Source organism: Bufo bufo, chromosome 5 (assembly GCF_905171765.1).
Source record: "Bufo bufo chromosome 5, aBufBuf1.1, whole genome shotgun sequence".
Lineage (NCBI taxonomy): Eukaryota > Metazoa > Chordata > Amphibia > Anura > Bufonidae > Bufo > Bufo bufo.
The window spans coordinates 147,054,325-147,077,493 of NC_053393.1; the positions used below are offsets into that span (position 1 = coordinate 147,054,325).

The 23,169-nt window shown below is 41.1% G+C and overlaps 1 protein-coding gene across 2 annotated transcripts in view; it reads left to right on the plus strand.

Moving 5' to 3' along the window:
• Positions 1–23,169, plus strand: part of LOC121002248 (desmocollin-3-like) — a 60,169-nt gene that overhangs the window by 31,074 nt on the left and 5,926 nt on the right. Inside the window, exons 13-17 of one of the 2 annotated variants that reach the window (XM_040433621.1) lie at positions 564–797; positions 2,321–2,442; positions 3,927–4,181; positions 6,068–6,587; positions 15,288–15,304. In XM_040433621.1, the coding sequence (XP_040289555.1) occupies positions 564–797; positions 2,321–2,442; positions 3,927–4,181; positions 6,068–6,268 (812 nt within the window). In that variant the 3' untranslated portion in view covers positions 6,269–6,587; positions 15,288–15,304. Of the gene's footprint in view, positions 1–563; positions 798–2,320; positions 2,443–3,926; positions 4,182–6,067; positions 8,603–8,656; positions 8,691–15,287; positions 15,305–23,169 lie in introns of those variants that run through there. The other variant, XM_040433620.1, reaches the window with a different exon arrangement.

The following is a 23,169-nucleotide window of genomic DNA, read 5'->3' on the forward strand; positions in this document are numbered from 1 at the left end:
TGTAACGTAGTTGGCGCAGTGAGGAAGCCAGCGCCGGGAGAATACAGAAGCGCATGGCGCAGGCGCGGGAATTGGTACGAGATACTGAGAAGTTTCATGTCCATCAACAGGAGCGGGGCGGGCTGGAGGGACGCGATGGGCGGCTGAAATGGTTAGTGGACGGAGCCCTTTAGGTGCTAATGACGCCCACATAGCACCTAGAGGCTCATTAGCATATCTATAAAAGTGCTTTTTTAACAAAAACGGCTGCAGGAACTAATGTTAGAAACATACTGTTATGTAGTGCGGACATTAGCGCATCGCTAATGTCAGTCAGCTACATAACAGTATTTCTGCTGGTAGAAGCCATTTAAGGAAGCAGTCAGGGAGGTCTGGCACTGCTGGAGCACCCTGACTGAGGACTATAAAGCAAGATTTTTTTTTTTCCTGCTAAAGAGGCGAGTCTTGTAGTCCACAAAATACTGTGCATTACTTAACCAAAGAGCATGACTTATTTTTAATACACGAAACATATGATGGTAACTGTTAATAATTGCCCTTAATCATTTATATCTCTTCTCTAGGAAGTTCTATACGTATAGAAGCAGTGGGTGATACTCCGATTGGAAGTTATGAGGTTCCAGTAAAAATTATTGATAGGCAGGGTTATGGCTCTACACAGACGATTCTTATTAGAAAGTGTGATTGCGCTGATAGCCTCAATTGCAGCGACCGTTCAGCTAATAATAATGTGTCTCTTGGAGGTCTGGCTATTCTGTTGATGGTCCTGTCAGCATTGCTGTTCGCTTTATTTCTGTGTAAGTACATGTGTGTTTTTGACTAATCAGTTCTAATAAGTAAAAGTGTCTCTGCTTTCTGTATGGTGAGGAGACTGGACACAGCAAGACAAATAAAGAAAAAATCTAAAAGTAGGATTAGTCAAGGTGAATAATGCTGTGCCATGACTAAATAAATGAATACATAGATATTTTAGCAGTTACGTCTAGGGTCCATTTAAAAAAAAAAAGGGGTTGTACAGTGTTGTTTTTGAGCTAGAGCAGGAGTCTCATCTGGCACTTAGTGTTGTGAAACTACATCTCCCATCATGCACACTTGCTTAGAACTCCCACAGAAGTGAACGCATGTGGGGGGCTGTAGTTTCACAACAGCTGGAGTGCCAAAGGTTGCTGATCCATGATAGAGAATTGATCTGATGACTTTCTGAACCAAACTACTAAAGAGGTTGATTTTATAGGGTTAGTCTGGTGTAGAAAACCACGATTCCTGCATTGAGTATCCACATCTCTTTGCCAGAGTTGAGAGTAACCTCAAAGAACATCTCATGCTCTGAGGACAACTTATGACAGTTGATTGCATGCACAACCTTTCTTGTTCTTAAAGGGATATGCGAGTTTTCTTTTTTTAATGTATGTTTATATAATAGGAAATCATACAATTTTCTAATATACATGTATTTGAAATTCTGCATTCATATCTTTTTTTTTTTTTTTTATATCATGCAGTGGATGACCCCAATATTAAGTAGAATGGTATAGCCCATGTATTAGTCCTGTGTAATGGATCCATGGCCAAATTGAAACAAGGCATCAGTCATGTGACACTTTTCATATCATATAATCCCTGACATTCAGTAAGCAGCATTGCTTCATGACATACATGTGCTGGGTGAGCACAGAGGACACATTTTATGTGATAAGTAAATAGGACTAGTGATGGAATCATGATTTTTATAATGGTTGTTACAGTAACTTCACTACTGTGTATTTACACAGCTGACTGTCGCTATGTGATGTTGTAAAATGGCTGCCTGTCTCTAGGTGATGGGCTGTTAATAAAGTTTAGTGTAAAAGAGATCATTTTCTACACCGACAGACATGATGAGATGCAGGTATTAATACTTTATATACTGCATATGTTCTGCTACTCCATACATCAGTACTCCTCCTTTTAGATAACAGATCAGTTAACTGAAAGCCAGGTCACGTGACAACTCAAATGACTAATGCCATGTCTAGTCCTATACAGCTCTCCTATGGATGCATTTTACAGGGTTAAAATGGGCCATTGCAATTTTTTTCTTTAGGGAGAGGCTAATGTATGGATATAATAAAGGCCTGCAAGCAAAATTTTAAATACATGCCTTAGAAAATTGTTGAGCATCCTATTCTTTAAATAAATGTAATCATTAAACCGGAATACCTCTTTAATGGAAGAATAAAGACAGCTTGGCCTTGCCAGTGATTAAAGCTCACTATCACCCAATGTATCCTTCATCTGTGCTGGATCATATAAATATCATTGATATTTGTATGTCCTATAGGTTTCCTTCTGGCCTGCCTATGTGGATCTGGAGCAGGTATATCGAAAGCTGGATTCCCTGATGATGGACCACAGCAAAACTTACTTATAAACAACACTGAAGCACCTGGAGCAGATGTTATGGTAAGAGCATGAGATTACTACTATTATTATTTTTTGTTATGATTGAAAGTCAGGAAGTTGAGTTCATTACCCGTTCAAGAGTGGATAATTTACCCCCATTTCTGACCAGAAGAAGATTTTTTATTTTTTTTCAGTACCTGCGTGTTTACGGAAATAATTTTTGTACCTTTTTTTTTTTTTTTCGATGATACGTGGGGTTTTAATTTATTCTTAAGATAATATAAATTATATATATATTTATTTATTATGGTTCCCAGAGATGGGGCTAGAAGCTGCAGCCATGTATTTTTATTTTTTTTATTATTATTTTATTTTACATTTTCTGCCTCTCTTAAGGTCATAAAAGACCTATGGGGGAATTTGATCTGTATACACTGCTCATTGAGTGCTGTGTATACAGTGAAGAAGGCAGGGGATATTAAAGGGGTTGTTTGGGCTTTTTAATATTGATGACCTATCCTCAGGATAGGTCATTAATATCAGATCGTTGGGGGTCCGACACCCGGAACCCCTGCCAATCAGCTGTACGGGGAGATGCAGTGCACACGTGCCGTCTCCCTTCTCTCTTCCTGCTGCTGCCGTATGTCTGTGGGAACAGGAAGAGAGAAGGGAGATGGCACGTGTGCACTGAGTGCGCCATCTCCCTGTACAGCTGATCGGCAGAACTGATATTGATGACCTATCCTGAATCTCACTCCATAGAAGTGAATGAGGCTTGCATGAAAAACTGAAGGCACTCGGATGCGTTTTTTCACTGATGGTTATTAGGAGATGTATATTATTGTTCTTCTTCAGTTTCTATTTACATGTGTGAAAAATGCATGTAATCTGTATAGAATACGGACAGAAAAAAACTCTCACGCTGAACGCAATGGCAGAAAAAGCTGATTGAACTTGTGTGCAAAACCATTAGTTTTTCGCAGAAAATATCCGGACACTATCCGTATGGCTCATGTGAAAGAGGCCTTGGTCCAGAAGCGGTTAATTTATTACAGGCTACAGAATAAAAATTCTTAGCTTTATGCTGTAAAAATGAGATGTCATCCCGATTTTGGACTATGATCTACAGTAATACATGAGTAGTGCTGCAGATAAGGAGTCCAGATCACTACACAGTCTGGACTCCTGTGCTGTTCTAACATAATGGAGAGGACTCTTGTGCGCATGCACAGCAATCCTGACAGTGTGTTTCAACAAAGCTCTGAGCACTGACAGCGGGGAAACGGGGGGAAGGTAGGAAACAAAAAATAGTTATCTGGACTCAATATCTGCAGCACTACTCGTGTAACACTGTAGACAAGGGTCCAAAATCAGGGTGATAAATTCCCTTTAACAGTCAGAAATGAATACTATGTGTTTTCTAACTGTAGTATGGAAAGTATTTCCACGCCTCAGATTACCAACCAAAATATTGGAAAGCCAAAGCTATAGCCCTAGAACTTTGCTACTAGCTAGAGGATGCAATTGATTTCTTTCTCTTGCAGGAAGGCAATTTCAAAGTTCCAGTGGTCATGGTAAATCCCGATATTGCTGGAGTTGCGCCACCTGGTTCACATGAAAGTGGACAACATGTTACACGAGTGGAACATGTAACTAACACAAAAAGATCAAATGTGCATAATGAATTCACTGAAGGTAGACTAACGCTACCACATCTTAGAGAAGGACATCACACAATAGAAGGGGGCAGACACACTTATGGCGATTGGCATAATTTTGTGAACACTCGTCTTGGAGATGTAAGTATCTTGCATGTACGGGTGATGTGTATCTTTGTTTTTGAAGCCTCTAGCTAAATGTCGTAAATTACCATAGAGGACAGGGTTAAAAGGGTTTTCTGTGCTTTTACTAGCGATGACCTATCCTCTGGATAGGTCATCGGTATCTGATCAGTGGGGTCTGACACCCGGACCACTGCCAATTGGCTGTTTTGAGAAGCCACTGGTGCTCCTGTGAGTGCCGCTGCCTTGTTGCAGCTCACCAAGCACAGTGCCGTACATTGTATAGCGGTTGTGCTTGGTATGGCACATTCAGTTGAATGGGACTGAACTGCTCCTAGGCCACATGAAACATGAATGTGTCACTTGGCCTAGGAAAAGTTGAGAGAAGGCCGCGGCACTCGCAGGAGCTCCCGTGTCTTCTCAAACAGCTGATCGGCGGGGGCCCCAGTTGGCGGACTGCCACCGATCAGATACTGATGACTTGTCCAGAGGATAGGTCACCAGTAAAAGAAAATATCAGAAAACCCCTTTAAGGTCTTATTATGATTTTTATTGAAAATGATTGATCTGACTTGTTACTGTTGGCAACACTGACACTATTACAATGCTTTTTTATACGCTGGGCCCAATAAGCTGTAGGTTTCCATATGGAAAGCTTAGAAAACACTTGGGGCCCATTCACATGGTGGAATTTGCTGTTGGATTTTTTTATGCGGACTCCGTGTCAAAATTCTAGCAGTGGCCTTGTGGTGTCTGCTTCCATTTTGTTTTCAGTGGGAGGCAGTGCTGCAGTTTGCATACTGGCACTTTAAAGCCTCAACCATGTAAAGAAGGGACATGTCCCATCTTAGCACTGTGTTCGGGCAGCTGCTGCTTGCAGCCGCAGCAGGTGTCCACTCATGGCTTGGCTCCATTCATATATCTCACTAAAACCATCTGTCACCCTAATAGGGACACACTGTGGCACAAGATCCATGGTCACTCTGTTATAGAACTGGTGACAGAAAATGTCTGACCAATTTAATTTTTTTTTAAAGACTCTGAATGGTGATATATCTATTTTTTTAAAGTTATACTTGCCTTACTGATTTCCTCCAGTTCTAATGCTTCCCAGCACCCTGCTTGTCTCATGTGTAATGACTACTCAATCAGCCTTAGCGGTTCCAGTCATTTTCAATAGTTCTGAGTCTTTAAAAAAAAAATAATTGGCTGGATAAGCATCTTTAAAGGGGTTATACAGGAATTAGGAAAAGGAAAATACTTAAATATTACTTTATTATAAATATATTCCCAAATCCCTTTTACTAGTTATAATGGCTCATTTTGTTTAGGGAGCAATCATTAGCAGAAACAAAATGGCCGCCTTCCTATTAGTACACACAACCTGTCCTAATCACACAGGAGGACAAGTTACTTCACAACATTGAGATAGAGGAGGCTGAGACAGCTCTTTCCTACTTGTCAGGGATTATGATCCTGAATACAGATGATAAGAACGTTAGCTGAATCTCTTTATGGATGGAGTTCATGAGGAGACATGAAGCACAGAAAGAACAGACTATAGCTCAGTGTTGTGAAGTAACTTATCCTCCTGTGTGATTAGGACAGTTTTGTGTGTACTAAGAGGACGGTGGCCATTTTGTTTCTGCTAATGATTGCTCCCTAGACAAAACAAGCCATTAGAACTAATGAAAGGTATTTAGGAATATATTTATAATAAAGTAATTAAGTATTTTCATTTTCTTAATTCCTGGAGAACCCCTTTAGGTTCTAGTACAGTGATTAAGCTGTAGGCTTTGAGTAGTTTTTCAAAAAATCTGATATGCCTTTATTTCATTCATTGTACATTCATCAATTTAGTTGTCTTTAGACTGTATTTTAAATAGTGTCCTCTCCATTGGCAGAAATTATACATGTGCGGACAGGATGAAGAACATCAATGTGGCAAGGATTACGTTGTGCCATACAACTATGAGGGAAAGGGGTCTGTGGCTGGATCTGTGGGCTGCTGCAGTGAATTTCGAGGAGAAGATGATAGAATGGACTTTTTAAATCACCTAGAGCCTAAATTCAGGACATTAGCAGAAGTCTGTGCAAAGAAATGAATAAGTATTTTGTCCACCATTAGGAATTCTTTTGAAATTTTTGCCTAGGTCTAAATTCTTAGAACGCGCTAAAGCCACTTCTAGTGATTATATAACAATTTTGTTTCCCCCAACTACTTGTCCAGTTCAGTGTGACGCGAGGTAAATCTGTTCAGTTGCAGCCAGGATTTTTGAGTAGTACAATAGAACCTAAAATCCAACACGAATAAGGTCCAGCACATCAAAAAGGATCTAATTAAAAATTCAGTCTTTATTATCCATAGTTTTTTTTTCATGGGCTAAATTTTTTCTAATTTGTCTTCATGAAAAGTTTTCAGCAGTAAAAAAAATCTGTCTATTTGCAGACTAACCTTCCTGTGTTCCGTCAGCTGACCTCTCTGATCTCCTGACCTTATAAAGAAGATTCATTTAAGCCATATTCCTATGCGTTTGATAAGCATTTAGCTATAACCAATGTTTGAGGTCAGGAGGTCAGGAGATCAGAGGCTTCACATGAGCTGTCAGCTGACAGAACTCAGGAGGGACAGTCTGCAAAAAGACTTTTAACCACATGTATCACAAAAACTGGTGACTATTTTTAATACAGACCAATGGAAAATATTTGGAGCCCAAAATGAGTAAAATACAATCGTAAAAAAAAAAATTGCCCCAAAGGTGTCCATAGACTTTAACCTCTACATCACCAGGCGAACCCAGACCGGATTTTAGCATTTATTAGAAATAAAATTTCATATTTGCTTTCACCCTTGTTCTCTTTACATAAATTAGAATGGGAATTACATTTTAAATGAATGCAAAATGTTGTTCTTTTATACTTTTGTATGTTATAGGGTTTAAATCACTTTTATTACGGTTCCCTAGATAGATGTTGTTGTTTTTTTCAGCCTTATTATTTTTGTCAAACATTTATCAGTTTAGTCAACCATAAATCCAATTCAGCCCAAAGTGATCTTTTTTTTTTTTTTTTTCATCTGTGTAGCTTTTTACCTAACAATTACTGCTTATGCGTCTTTTTTACAGAGGAGGAGTAAGGGTTTCACTCTCGCACATCTCTTAAAATAATAGAATTTGGGTATTTTCTTTTCAAGATACTGCACCTTTCAGATTTTTCAACATATTGGCGAAATGTAAATGAAGTAGAACTGAAATTTATAATAAAACACAACAAATTTGAAAAGTAGTACAATTTAGCATAAACTTTTTTTTATTGTTATATTTATATTTTTATGTAGTAGACACATACCGTACTTGAGAGCTAGTGTTCTATTATTGTGTATGTAAAAAAGAAAATGGGCAAAGTACACCCTCCTTTGGGCCATTAATGTTAAATAGGGTTTCAGGGTTTGAAGCTCATAGTCACTAATGCTAACTTTATACCAGTGCCTTCCAGCTATCATATGTCTTTTAGAGTGCTTGTCTCCTCATATGGGGTTAAGGGATTTTTTGGGCTTCCCCCTATGGCTTTGGTGTAGGTAAAATCCTGACACCCAGTTGTTGCGCCTTTAATTTCAGTTGTCTGTTGTACATAGTCGTCACATGTGAAGTGTGAAACTACAGGGACTTCGATCAAGTTGAAAACTCGCATTCCGCTGTCAAAAAATGTCATTGATCTATTGTATTTTTATTTTTTATTTCTTCTAATGTAAATTGCACTGATATTTAAATTGCTCAATTATTGTTGCATGTGTTAAGTATGCAACTTTTGTGGAAATACGAATTGTGAAAGTGATGTCTACACCAGAATGTACGCTTTGCACTTGCTGAAACAGAAAGTGTACATTTTTTGTATTTTCTTTCCCCTTTTTTTCCCTTTCATTTTTATGCTTGCAAAGTTTACTTTTGTAGATGCAAACCAAATTAAAGCCATCACTTACAATACAAAATGTACAGTGTTAATATTTTTGTAAGAATATGCTTTTTAATAACAATTTCTATGCATAGATTGCCGTGTAAGAAAATGCTGCATACTGTATTTGAATTGGCTCTAGACTTTTTAGCACATTTTACGTAAATAAATGAAGATTAATCACTTTTGATGAAACGTTACACAACTGTATTTTATAAGTGTGGGCTTCAAATCTTTATATATATATATATTTTTTAATCTCTGATTGCGGTCAATACAGACGCTTTGAAACCTCAACAGACCAAATACGTCTCACACCTGAGTGGTGGATATCGCTGCAAACATTCTACAACTAGAATGGATGGAAATCCTTCTCCTTTCCTGTGATGATGTATTAGCCACGCCTAGACACCTCTCAGCTGTGAGCAGGATTAGGGTTCATGCACACAAACGTATTTTCTTTCCGTGTCAGTTCCGTTTTTTTTTTTGTGGACCGTATGCGGAACCATTCACTTTAATGGGTTCGCAAAAAAAAAACGAAGTTACTCCGTGTGCATTCCGTTTCGGTATTTCCGTTCCGCAAAAAAAATAGAACATGTCCTATTATTGTCCGCATTACGGACAAGGATAGTACTGAAGGGCCAGCTGTTCCGTTCCGCAAAATAAGGAATGCACACGGATGTCATCTGTATTTTTTTGTGCGGATCCATTTTTTTGCAGGCTGCAAAATACATACGGTTGTGTGCATGAGCCCTTAGGTTTGTACAGGTTTTCAGTCTCTAGATGTAAACCAGACTGTTCCCTCAACTACAGCAGGCAGAGATCTTCAAAATGGTGATGAAATAAAGCGCCCATTTTATTCTGTTTTTATATTTACACAGTGATTAAACTTTAATGATATAAAACTGCCTCTTGGGGAATGCGGAGCATAAGTCTTTTAATTGGTGCTGTGTTTTAAAGGAGTTCCCCGCCTATTCTGTATTTTATTGTTCTATCATACCTGCATAATATAAGAGAATTGTCACCCCAAACGAGAAAATTGGCCTTATTGGCAGCCAAAGGGCGGTAATATTGTTTGTTTTACTTAGAGCTTTTCTTTTGAGCTGTATCCCTCATTTTTGCAAAAATGGCAAATGCAGCCATATTGATTGTCACTTTGAATTCCTTTTTATCTTCTTAGAAGTTTCTGGTACGCCGACGCTTTTTCAGCATATTCAATCAGTGGCAACACATATGGATCCATTTCCTGCCATTAGATTTGCAATGATGGGCACACCACCACAAGAAAACAAAAATAAAAAATTGTTACTAAACTTTGGATGCTACCCTAACATCTGATTTACTTAAAAAATGCTATGTTTGGGGGGAAATTCTCTTTAAAGTGTACTTTTTTTGATACTGTATGTCATAGTAACATATCAAAGGTTTTGATCAGTGGATGTCCAAGTGATGAGACCTGAGCCGATCGCTTAAATGAGCAGATAGAAGCATTCACATAGAACGCCGTTTCTCCTCGCTGCTGAAGACAGCCTCAGTGGAGGTCTATGAGCCAGCCTTAAGTCCATCTCCATCAGCCAGGAGAGAGTGTTTTGTGTGAACACTTTGTTCTCCTCATTTGAGCGATCGTCCAGATTCTAGGTAATCTGCCCCCCACGATCAAAACCTATGAAGTCACTATGACATATCAAATTATTTTTTTTAAAGTACAAATACATTTTTAAGAATATTGTGCCAATATAAATGATAACAATAATAGTTGCAGTTGGCAATAGTTTCCTAGAATCAAATTGGAGACAATGGCATTTTTATAATAAACTGTGTTTAAAAATGCATGAAATTCCTAAAATGTTCAGAAAATATTAATGTCATGCAGTTGTGCAGTATTTTTCAATAAAAGCTAAATGTAGAATTGGTTTCTTTTGCCTTTTAAAATTATTAGAATTGTATTTCTGTAGGGCCTTTGTCACTGGAGGACGAATTGTTTGTGTGAATAAGTGTGTGAGTTGATAGAAACCCTCATATCCACCGTAATCTTGGGTTATTGTCCTAGAAACATGAAATGTGATCACACATTAGTCCTCTATCTGCCACATGGATGAATGTGGATGCTGGCAGGATATGAGCTGTGTAACACCATTTCTTAGGATGTAGAATAATGTTAGCAGTCTTTTGATCGCTATTATGTTGGGGTGTGTAACCAAAGGAAGGAGTTCAGTCAATAGCCCTTATCTGTGTTTTCCTAACAACTCATAAATGATCATTTATAGTTTAATGCTTAACAGTTTGATAGGAGTTTAGGTTACTTGAGTGGTTAAGAGCTGTCAGTAGTTCAGAGATAAGGGCTACAGACGGAGCCATCAGAGCAAGTCTCTGATGGATTCACTATGTAGCAGAAAGCAACAGTCTGCTGATGCACTGAAAGTGAAAGCTGTAGAGGAAAAATTGCTGAAAATGTTTAATAAAGACCAACTGAAAAAAATGTTTTTAGCCCAAAAAGGGTAGAATGCAATAAAAAAAATCTCTTGTGTCCATAGCCTTTAAATCGCAGAGAACACCTTTTAAATCTTCAGCGTCTTCCAGTATATAAACAAAAGGGTATAAGACAAGTTGAAGAATACATCATTGATTATATCTTTTGTTTTCCTTCAGTACCTTTCTAAATTCAGGTAGACCTACATCATGTGTATAAAGTCAGCTGACTATGACTTTCACCTTAGGCAAAGTAAATCTGTATGAATCATTATATCATACAGAAGGTTAGGTGTCTTATCACCCTTTTAGATACTAACGTGAAAGTCTGTTCACTTCACTTAGATGGTCTTGATATTTTTTGAATCCCCCCCCCCCAATATTCCTCAATTGCGCAATGTCTTTGTAACAGCCGCTGCTGTTTCCCTGCTTCCCACCGTGGTCCCGGGTGCCGTGCTCAGCGGTGATCTGTGGCCAGAGCTTCCCATTCACTGCTGCAGCTCTGGGCTCTGTTTGTGTAGGTGCTTTGGTTCTGAGGACTCGCTCCACAGTTTCATCTCAGCCCTGGCCACAGCATGCTTGCTGCTGGTTTTTTGCAGCACTGTCTTAAGGGCTGGCGCGCGTCACTTCCTGGGTTTTATATGTTAGGTCATGTTACCTCGCTTACCAATCCTAGCCCTCATGTGCATGTATAAGTGGCTCAGTCCCCTTCCCAGATGCCTCAGTGTCAAGGTCCTTGTGCTCTGCTTAGGTTCCTGATAACCACTGGTGTTCCTGACTTGTTCCTGGATTCTGTCTCTCGTTGATCTCTGCCAGCTTGTCTTGACTCTCTTGTTGCTGATCCGGATTGCCTGACGTGTACCTGTGCCACCTGCCCTGACCTTTTGCCTGTCTGACTACGCCTCTGCCTCATCCTTCGGTCTTGCACTGTTGCTCCTGGTAACGACTCCGCCTGCCTGACTGCGCTTGTACTTCTGGTACCTTTCTCAGGTACCTCCTGCACCAGTTGCCTCGTGTACCTATCCTCCTCAAGAGGTAGCGACCTGGTGTTCCCCTCGGGAAAGTCTATCCCCACAATCAGGGGTATTGTGAAGAATCAAGGGGTTCACTTAGACAATGCCCTTAGAGGAGGTAAGACACGTGGCACAGTGGGTTCACACCCGCTTGTTTGTGACAGTACACTGAGGCCATGGACCCCTTTGGTCACTCCAAGCCTGTTTTTCTGGAATTGTTAAATTAAGTGAGGCGTCAGAGCGAATGCCAGGACGTCATGATGCAGTTCATGCAAAATGTTGCTGCTCGTCTGGATGCCATCTCTTCTCCAGCTACTGCAGGATCACCAGTTGCTGCTACTCCTGCAATTCCCACACCGAATCCAGACTTGTGTACCTCTGGTTTGCAACTCTTCTGCCATCCCGCTATAGTGGAGGAACCAGTGCCTGATCCACTTTGAGTTGCATGGGCAGAAGTTTCCCACTGAGCGGTCCAAGGTTGCTTTATTGTGTCCCTGCTGTCTGATGAGGCCCTTGCTTGGGAGCATGGAGGTCCAGAGACCACTAATCTGCAGTTTTTCCTGGCTACCTTCCGGCTGGTCTTTGAAGAGCCCGGCCCCACATCCTCCGCTGCATCAGCTCTGCTGCGTCTACGACAGGGTTACTAGTCTGTAGGTCAGTATGCTATCCAGTTTCGTACCCTGGCTGCCGAACTTGCATGGAACAATGATGCTCAACTGGCGGTGTTCTAGGAGGGTCTTTCTGACCGGATCTTGGGAGGGTGGGGGGGTCATACTAATAAGGGGGTAGATAATGTAGATAGAGAGTGGGCTATAGAAGGGGACAGTGGGGATTTAGTGGGGGCTGGGGTTAGCCAGGAAAGTAGGGAGAAGATTGGGCATAACTATACACTTAGAAAAAATAGAACTGCTGGTAACAAGAACCTGTTACATACAAACATCAACCAAGGTAACCCAAAAATCCCAGATAGTCACTTTACAGGTAATAGTAATTTAAAATGTATTTTCACAAATGCCAGAAGTCTAGCTAGAAGAACACATAGATGTAGTTGGTGTGGCTGAGACATGGTTGGACTCTTCGCATGACTGGGCTGTAAATATTAAGGGTTTTACACTATTTAGGAAAGATAGGGTCAATAGAAAAGGTGGTGGGGTGTGCCTGTATGTGAGGAGTTATCTGAAGACAAGTGTGAAAGAGGCAATTGTGGGTAAGGATGTGGAAACCTTATGGGTGGAAGTTCAAAGGGATAAAAACACTGAAAAAAATAATACTTGGTGTAATCTATAGACCCCCTAACATCACAGAAGAGATAGAAACGCAACTGTATAACCAAATAGAGCGGGTGGCACAAGCTGGTACAGTGGGCATAATGGGAGATTTTAACTTCCCAGACATTGACTGGGGTCATGATTTTGCCTCAACCACAAAGGGGAGAAAATTCCTCAACTTGCTGCAGGACCACTTTATGGGCCAGTTTGTAGAAGCTCCCACTAGGGGTGATGCTCTGTTGGATCTGGTAACTTCTAATGATGCAGAGCTTGTTGGAAATGTTACTGTTCGAGAAACACAAGGTAATAGTGACCACAATATAATTATATCCCCCCCCACTATAAGAAGGAAACTCTGTCAGGCAGAGCAAAGACACTAAATTTCAAAAGGCTAATTTCAGGGCCTAGACTGGGTGCAGCTACTGTCACATAATAATACTGAGGATAGATGGCAGAGCTTCAAATCCACATTGAGTAATTGCACAAAAAATGTATTCCTTTAGGTAACAAGTATAAATGGCTAAAATTAAACCCCCCATGGCTTACAGCTACTGTAAAAAAAGGGCAATAAAAGACAAAAAAAAGGGCATTTAAAAAATACAAATCTGAGGTGTCAGCTGTAGCGTTTGAAGATTACAAAGGGCTTAAAGGGAACATGTCATCATTTTTATGCTGACCTGACTGAGGACAGCACAAAGTAGTGACAGAAATGCTGATTTCATAGGTGTGTCACTTATGAGCTAATAGTAAGTTGTGGCCGAGAACCAGCTTTATCATTATCATTACAGCCCAGGCCTTGAAAAGAGTCAAATCTACATGAAGAGTCATGGTTATTCATAATCATCTGCTCTCCCCGCACATCTGCTGATGATTGGCAGTTCTCTCCTAGAGAGAAAGGGAGAAAACTAGTTAGAAGAGTCAGTCAATTTATAACCATGACTCTTCTCAGGTGGCCATGACTCTTTTCCAGGCCCAGTCTGCAATGATTGTGATGTTGGTTCTCGGCAACCACTTACTTTTAACTTATAAATGAAAGACTGCTGAAAGCAACTCGCCTGCCTCTACTTTATGCTGCCTTTAGTATGGGAAGCATAAAGTTGATGACAGGTTCCCTTTAATAAAATCTGTAGAAAGGAGATAGTTAGGCTACTTTCACACTTGTGGCAGAGTGATCCGGCAAGCAGTTCCGTTGCCGGAACTGCCTGCCGGATCCGGCAAAACGTATGCCAACTGATGGCATTAGTAAGACTGATCAGGATCCTGATCAGTCTTAAAAATGCCTGATCAGTAAAAAAAAAATGCATTGAAATGCTGGATCCGTCTTTCCGGTGTTCACCTTTATTTCGGTCTGTGCATGCTACTGTTTTCTCTTTTGCCTGATCAGTCAAAATGACTGAATGGAAGACATCCTGATGCATCCTAAACGGATTGCTCTCCATTCAGAATGCATGGGGATAAAACTGATCAGTTCTTTTCCGGCATTGAGCCCTTTTGACGGAACTCGGTGCCGGAAAAGAAAAACGCTAGTGTGAAAGTACCCTTACTAAATGGGTTTTTTAGCTCTGTATTTACAAAAGAAGAGAAAAGAGCTTATATCTGTGGTACTGGGGCTGTTAGTACATCCAGTAATATACTCACTTGGCTAACTGTAGATGGGGTCCAAGATAAGTTAAATAGGGTAAATGTGAACAAGGCTCTGGGTCCAGATGAATTACACCCAAGAGTGCTTAAAAAGCTAATTTTAGTCATTGCTGTGCCCCTGTTTATAATTTTTATAGATTCTCTAGGTACTGGTACAGTGCCAAGTGATTGGCGCAAGGCAAACATGGTGTCCATATTCAAAAAAGGATCAAGGTCCTTCACAGGTAATTATAGACCAGTTAGTTTAACTTCTGTTGTGTCAATGTTTGAAGGTCAATATACAGGAGTATGTGACTGTAAATAATATTATAAGTGATAACCAGCATGGGTTTACCAAGGATAGAAGTTGTCAGACTAACCCGATTTTGTTTTTATGAGGTGGTGATTAGTAGCCTGGACAGAGGGGCGGCTGTGGATTTTGCAAAGGCTTTTGATACTGTCCCTCATAGACGTTTAATAGGTAAAGTAAGGTCTATAGGCTTGGAAAGTATAGTTTGTAATTGGATTGTAAACTGGCTGAAGGACCGTGTCCAGAGAGTTGTGGTCAATGATTCTTATTCAGAATGGTCCCGGGTAATAAGTGGTGTACCCTATGGTTCAGTGCTGGGCCTTTTAATATTTAATTTATTTATTAATGATATCACAGACAAGATTAATAGCACCATTTCTATTTTTGCAGACAATACTAAGCTATGTAGAACTGTACAGTCATAATATCGGATCCCGGGTTGCAGATGGATCTGGAGAAATTGAATGCAGTGATGGACTGGCTCTGCCCACAGGGTCTTTGTGCTATACAGTGCTTTTTTGGATTTGCTAATTTCTATCCTCTGTTCATCCCAAATTTTTCATCTCTTAAATCTCCGATCTCCGCTCTTACCAGGAAAGGGGTGAATGCCAGAGACTGGACTCTTGAGGCGGAGACCGCCTTCATCCAATTAAAAAGGTATTTTGCTTATGCACCTGTTCTGCATCATCCCGATGTCTCCCGCCAATTCTTTTTAGAAGTGGCCGACTCCTCCATAGGAGCCGGTGCTCTTTTACTACAAAAATGTTCCAAGGGCAAGATGTTTACATGTGGATTCTCCTTCAAGCTCTTTTCCCCTGCTGAGAGGAATTACTGTATAGGAGACAGGGAGCTTCTGGACATAAAAAACTTGCCTTGGAGGGGGCCCAGCATCCAGTAATGTTTGTTCCTCGACCACAAGAACCTTACACATCTCCAGACATCCTAGTGTCTGAACCCTCGCCAGCCAGGTGGGGACTCTTCTTCCATTTTGATTTTGAGCTGCACTTTCGCCCCGGCCGAGAAGAACATCAAGGCGGATGCTCTGTCTCGGTCATTTGACTTCTCTGACCAGCAGGAGGAGCCCCAGTACATTGTAGATCTTGCTCGATTGATCACAGTGGCTCCTGTCCTGTTAAAAGACATCCCTCCCGGGAAGACATTCGTACCATCTGCCAAGAGAAAATGTATTCTAGCTTGGGGGCACAACTCCAAACTGGCTGGTCACCCAGAAATCCGCAAGACCACAGAACTTTTGTCCCGCCACTACTGGTGGCCCACACTGTCTAACGATATATGTGATTATGTGTCTGCCTGCACCATCTGTGCTCAGAATAAAGTCTCCAGGACCAAACCACCCAGGCTGTTGTTACCCCTTCCTGTTCCTGATGCCCCATGGCAACACATTGCCATGGACTTTGTTACAGATCTGCTCTATTCTGCCAGATGTACAGCTATTTGGGTGGTCGTGGACCTCTTCTCCAAGATGGCGCACTTTGTTATTTTGGCTGGACTGCCCTCGGCTGCTGAACTTGCTAAACTGTTCATAAGACACATATTTCACTTGCATGGTTTACCTTGGCATATTGTTTCCGATCGAGGAGTCCAGTTTACCTCTAAGCTCTGGAGAGCTCTTTGCCGGCTGCTCGAAATTGAGCTGTACTTCTCTTCCAGTCATCCCCAGACCAACGGGCAAGTTGAGCTGGTCAATCAAATACTGGAGAACTATCTCCGGCATTTTGTGTCAGCCCAACACGACAACTGGGTAAAATTGCTACCTTGGGCTGAATTCTCCTATAATAACCACACTAGTGAGTCTACTGGATACTCTCCATTATTTTTTGTTTTTGGTCAACACCCTCGTACTCCTCTCCCTCTTCCTATATCTCCTGGGGTACCAGCTGGGATTCCTCTCTTAGAGGAATCATTGTTGGTTAGGCGTGTACATATGATAAGAACTGTGATGTCGCGGTATTACTCAGAATGCATTTCTGCTGTTGGTGTAATGTTACCTATTCATACCTAGGTGGCACTATTGCATAAGCTATTAGCTTTATACTAGTAAGGGTTAAATGTCCAGGTCTGATTTAGTCTTACATTCCATACACATAACAAAGGGAATCCTAAAGAGATTAACTTTGACACATATACCAATTAAAACATAGACGTTAAGGTACCATTTGAGATGTTTTCCCAAGCTCCGATAAGAATACAATAGACCTTGTACTCTTACAGACGAGTGTCTCCTCTGTTACTTCAACGGTTGATTGATTGTTAGTTGAAATAACCCTACCTTACTAACAAAGTCTACACTTATATTAAAGAAATGCGCTACCGCGCTCCCAAGTGTGTGAGTCCTATGTAGTGTCTTATTGACAATAACAAGATGCCGCTGCTGAATATAAATGCTGGTCCCCCTGATAGGGCCAGTAAAAGAGTATGATATCTGTATATAGTGTTAATATATCTGCGCAGGCTAATGGTGGTAGTACATGCAGGCAGTGTATATTATTTCCTACTAAATTCCCTTTAGTTCGCATAAAAAAGTCGCACAGGTTTCCTACCTTACACTGTTCCTATATCTGGTTCCTTCATGCGAATATGCGCCGGGAGCTTAAAATTCTTCTCGCCATGCTTTAGGAGTGCATGCGTTCCTAGTGAGAAATATATAAGATAATAGATGCATTGACGTCCTTTATAATATTTAACAACATAGTACAATACATGAGTCCTATTGATTATCTTATACTAAAAACTAAAGTTTACTATACGTGTATACATATATCACAGTTTTTCTGCTTCATCAATAGACATTAAACCATAGGGATAATTAGTACCAGATGCGTCTAGAGAGTATCCTTATCTCAGTCATAAATCTAAGGAGACAAGAATGACTCTTCTCAGACTGGTACATCTATAGAGAAGAAATTATATGAACTGTGTCCTCTCCATGAACCTCCCTCGGCCTACTTTAAAATACATACACAATGGTAAATATAAAATATAACACAATATGGCCTATTATATAATAAAATTTACTATAATTAGGATATTTAGATATAAATGTTATACACCTATTGAAAAAGCACAACAAATCCCCATTCATTACAATCTAATCCATTGAAATAAAATTGGATTACATTGGAATGTCAAAAGGGCTTTTCATTCGGGTTCCTTTATGAATATAAGTTTTTGTTTAAATTGTTCGTTACGCTCATGAAGATTTATTGAGTGGGTCAATAACTTTAAATGTAAGTTGGTGGTAACAATAGTGTCCTCTGATAGATGTTGCTTCTGATTTTCCATCTCTGCATGTATAGTCATCAGATTCCTTTTTAGCGAACCGATCTAAAGTTCCAATGTCTTAATAGAGATGGAATTAGCAGCTGATACACCAGTGGCAACGACAGCGCCTACTACGCCAAAGATTATGGTAGCTGCAATCGCAGAAATGAACCGCTTTGGTCGTTGACTCTGGGAAAACTGTTCCCTGGTCAGGGTCTTTCTTGTCTGTTCCAGGATCTGTGTAATCCATTCTTGGGAATAACCAACGTGTACTTTATACCACATCTTTATCTCTGGAGACTGAATCTTGGAAACGTTCAACTGTCTTTCAACAGAGATGCTTGGATCCAAACTGACGTAGATCTTCTGGGATAGAATCCGCTTATTCGCCAAGATGAAGCCTGTGGTATTCTGCAGCATGATCCCAGATGAAGGACCTGGTACAGCGATCGGTTCAGCGTGGAACTCCTTCCCCAAGACTAGGACGATGTAGATAACAGCTACAATCTTTGATGCAATCTTGTGCCTATAATATATTGTATGACAAATATAAACCCATACATCTTTCCAATTTTCTTTTTATCAACCCTACTATAAAAGAAGTCATACTACCATATATCTTCAATTTGGCATAGTTTTCTTTCTTTAACAGAGCAAGTTCTTGGTTCAGAAGTGAGTCAAGAGATAATTAGTTACAGAGGAAAAATACATGAGGATAGGTTAGTACACTCATTTGTTTATAGGATACCGATCCTGGGTTTCTGTCTTTAGTTGGAACCTTGATATCTCTTCACTCCTCATCATCCGGTAATTCTTCCATTTTGTGGAGTTGTGACCTAGGATGACAAACACGTAATTGATTAATATGCACCCATTTCTCTATAAATCGATCCCCTTTAGGAATTTTGATCTTGTAGACCACAGGTGACAATTTGTCAACGACGACTTAGGGTCCCTTCCAGGAAGGCAGGAACTTCCTTTCCTTCACCTGATCCCGTGCAAAGTTATAGAGATAAACCTGATCAGAAATCTGGTATTCCTTTTGAGTAGTCCTCAGGTCATAGTAGGTTTTGGCTCTTACTGCTGCTTTCTCTAGATTCTTCTGGGCAAATGCAAATGCATGCTGAAGGTGCTTGCGTAGATTCTCCATTTACTGATGAGCTGTTAAAGCATTTATCAAATTGTGGTCTGTTGTCCGGTAGAGTAAATGCTGGGGTAATACCATCTTCCTGCCTGTGATCATTTCGAAGGGAGAAAGTTTGGTTGCCGCGCTTGGGGTGGCCCTGATGGCCATGAGAACCAAAGGCAACCTTACATCCCAGTCTTTACCGGATTCATTGACAAATTTCTTTAGAATGTTGACAATTGTTTGGTTGTAGCGTTCTACTCCACCACTAGAGGCTGGCCGATAAGCTATATGTAGCTTTCTTTTTACCCCCAGTATCTCCCACATTTTCGTCATCACCTCACTAGTGAAATGACTTCCGCGATCGGACTCGATGCGTTGTGGAAAACCAAAACTGGAAAATACGTGATTAATGCTGGAACTGCATGTTTTGCAAGGCAGACATTCCACCCATTTTGTGAATAAACAACATATATCTGTTGCCTTTTGATGAAGTTATTACTGGTCCAATAAAGTCAATCTGGATGTCTGACCATGGCATGGACATTCCCCTTTTCATCAGTGGTGCCCGATGTGTGGGTGCTTGTGGCTGGAATTGAGGACATATTAAAAAAGCCTTGATAATATGTGCGAACGTCTTGCAACATATGAGGCCAATAATCCCGTAATAATTAATACGTTAACTTCTCACCTCAATGACCAGCCATTGGGGCGTCATGGGCGTGCTGTAACATCAAACCTCGGAATTCCACGGGTACCACCCATTATGAGATAACATTCTTCGAGGTTCTTGCCAACTATTCATCCTGTAACGAGAATTGGGACTTACCTTTCATCAAAATCCGTAACTCTTCTTTGCCTACACAGTCTTCCACAGTTATGGGACAATTCTGTGGATCTTCAATGTGTTTGTAAAAGATACCAAAGACTGGATCCCCCTTTTGACTTGCATTGAGATCCTCACAAGGGGAATCTTGGCTTCATTGCACCACATTGGCTTCGGCCTCCTTTTGAGCCTGTCTTCTTATCGTTGCCTCCACTTGAACAGTCCCCATAATGTCAACAACATTCAGGAATTCTCCATTAATGGCTCCTTGTTTGGCCAGGGAATCTGCCAAATCATTCCCTTCCTTATCCACACCTAGATATTTTGAGTGGCCACTTACCTTCTTCCAGTAAATGGTGAGACCGTGGGAGATAACCATCTCGTCTATCCTACAAAACATTTTACCATGTTTGACAGGCTTGTTGTTGCTTCTAACCCTGTTAGACCTCTTCCATCCAGGGAAGTACTCCACAAAGCTGTTGCGAACATAATTAGAATCTGTCATTATAACAAACTCTTTAATACCAGATTCGATAGCCATTTGTACGGTTTTATACACAGCGGTAAGCTCTGCGACCTGGCTACTTTTGGGACCAATTTTGTACCCCACGGACACATCTGGGAATATATTATTCCATACGACTCCGATACCTGCAACTAGAGTTGAGCTGACACCTGGATGTTTGGGTTCGGCAGGTTCGGCCGAACTTGGAAAAAAAAGTTTGGGTTCGGGACCCGAACTTAACCCGAACTTGACCCTGAACCCGAACCCCATTGAAGTCAATGGGGACCCGAACTTTTGGGCACTAAAATGGCTCTAAAATAGTCCTGGAAAGGGCTAGAGGGCTGCAAAAGGCATAAAAATGTGCTTAAGAGCATGACAACGGTTCTGCAAACAAATGTGAATAGGGAAATGACTTAAAATAACATAAAATACAGAAAAAATAAAAATAATCTGGATCTAGGAGTAGGAGGTTGAGGAGGCGGTGTAGGTGGAAGCGGCGGTGAAGGAGGAATAGATAGCCAACACTGATTTGTGTTATTTTTTATTTTTAAATTGGGGTATTCCCCAAAGTATTGGGACATATAACAAAATAAAACAAAGAATAAGTGCACTTGAGTACAAGAATGGATGGTTGAGGCTGGTATAAATGTCTATTCTGCACAAGGTACGGACAAGTCCTGTGGGATCCATGCGTGGTTCATTTTAATAAACGTAAGCTTGTCCACATTGGCTGCGGCCTATGATAATGCTCTCTGCCATGCTAAACACACGTTCACACTATACACTGGCTGCAGGGCAGGTCAGCACCTCCAAGGCTGACAAAGCTTTTCCACATTTTGGCCATGCTAACCCTGCCTTCTCAGGTGCTGGTGGTGCCCCAGCTGCATTGGCGACCTCTTCCTCCTCCTCTGCCATTGCCTTGTGCTTCCACTGTGCCCCCGCTGTCAGGTGGGAATGCTATCATCAGTGTGCACTTGTAGTTGCGCATTTTCCGATCAGTAACAGATGTTTTCCCAAAATTTTGTTCCCTGTCAGCAATGCAGAGCAGGGGTTCATGTCACCCAGCAATAGAACAGACGATTTTGAGAGATTTATGCCCCTGTCACCCAGGCACAGCAGGGGTTCATTCACGGCAAAAGGGGGATCATGTCACCCAGCAATAGAACAGAGGATTTTGAGAGATTTAGGCCCCTGTCACCCAAGCACAGCAGGGGTTCATTCACGGCAAAAGGGGGTTCATGTCACCCAGCAATAGAACAGACGATTTTGAGAGATTTAGGCCCCTGTCACCCAGGCACAGCAGGGGTTCATTCACGGCAAAAGGGGGATCATGTCACCCAGCAATAGAACAGAGGATTTTGAGAGATTTAGGCCCCTGTCACCCAAGCACAGCAGGGGTTCATTCACGGCAAAAGGGGGTTCATGTCACCCAGCAATACAACAGAGGATTTTGAGAGATTTAGGCCCCTGTCACCCAGGCACAGCAGGGGTTCATTCACGGCAAAAGGGGGATCATGTCACCCAGCAATAGAACAGAGGATTTTGAGAGATTTAGGCCCCTGTCACCCAAGCACAGCAGGGGTTCATTCACGGCAAAAGGGGGTTCATGTCACCCAGCAATACAACAGAGGATTTTGAGAGATTTAGGCCCCTGTCACCCAGGCACAGCAGGGGTTCATTCACGGAAAAAGGGGGTTCTTGTCACCCAGCAATACAACAGAGGATTTTGAGAGATTTAGGACCCTGTCACCCAGGCACAGCAGGGGTTTGTATATGCCAAAAATGGTAAAATGTCACCTGACAATTGAAAATAAGAATTTTTTCAGTAAAATTGGCACTTTTTTTAAAATTAAAATGGCTCTAAAATAGTCCTTGAAAAGGCTAGAGGGATGTAAAAGGCAGTAAAATGTGCTTAAGAGCATGGCAACTGCTCTGCAAACAAATGTGGATAGGGAAATAACTAAAAATTACAAATTATTAACCTGCAACTCAGAGAAGGAGGTGGATATGGAGTCGGAGGTTGAGGAGGCGGTAGTCAACAATGGGTTTTTTTTGTTTTTTTATTGGGGTAGGTAGCCCCCAAAATATTGGGACAAATAAAAAAAAAAAGAATCCTTGCACTTGACTTGAGTACAAGAATGTATGTTTGATGGTGGTATAATTTACCATTCTTACCATTATAGAGGAGATCCAGAAATCGGCATATTAACAACATAATAATGTATTTTTAACCCCATAAGGACCCATGCAGTACATGTACGGCGCTGGTAGACGTGACTTAAGGACTAGCTCTGTACATGTACGGCGGGCTGATCAGGCGGGTGCCATGTACGGCGGACTGATCGGGCGGGTGCAGGAGCTGCGTCCGACCGATCAGCGGCAGGGGTCCAGCAGTCATCGATAGCCGGACCCCTGCTGTATTCGCCAGCATCGGTGAAAACACAGGGCAATAAATATTGAGTTTTGTTTGGCTGTTAACCCTTGCTTTGTTACTGGAAAAAAATGATTAAAATGGAAAATCTGCCAAAAAAGTAAAAATCATGAAATTTCATCTACATTTTCCTTTAATTCTTGTGGAACACCTAAAGAGTTAACAAAGTTTGTAAAATCAGTTTTGAATACCTTGAGTGGTGTAG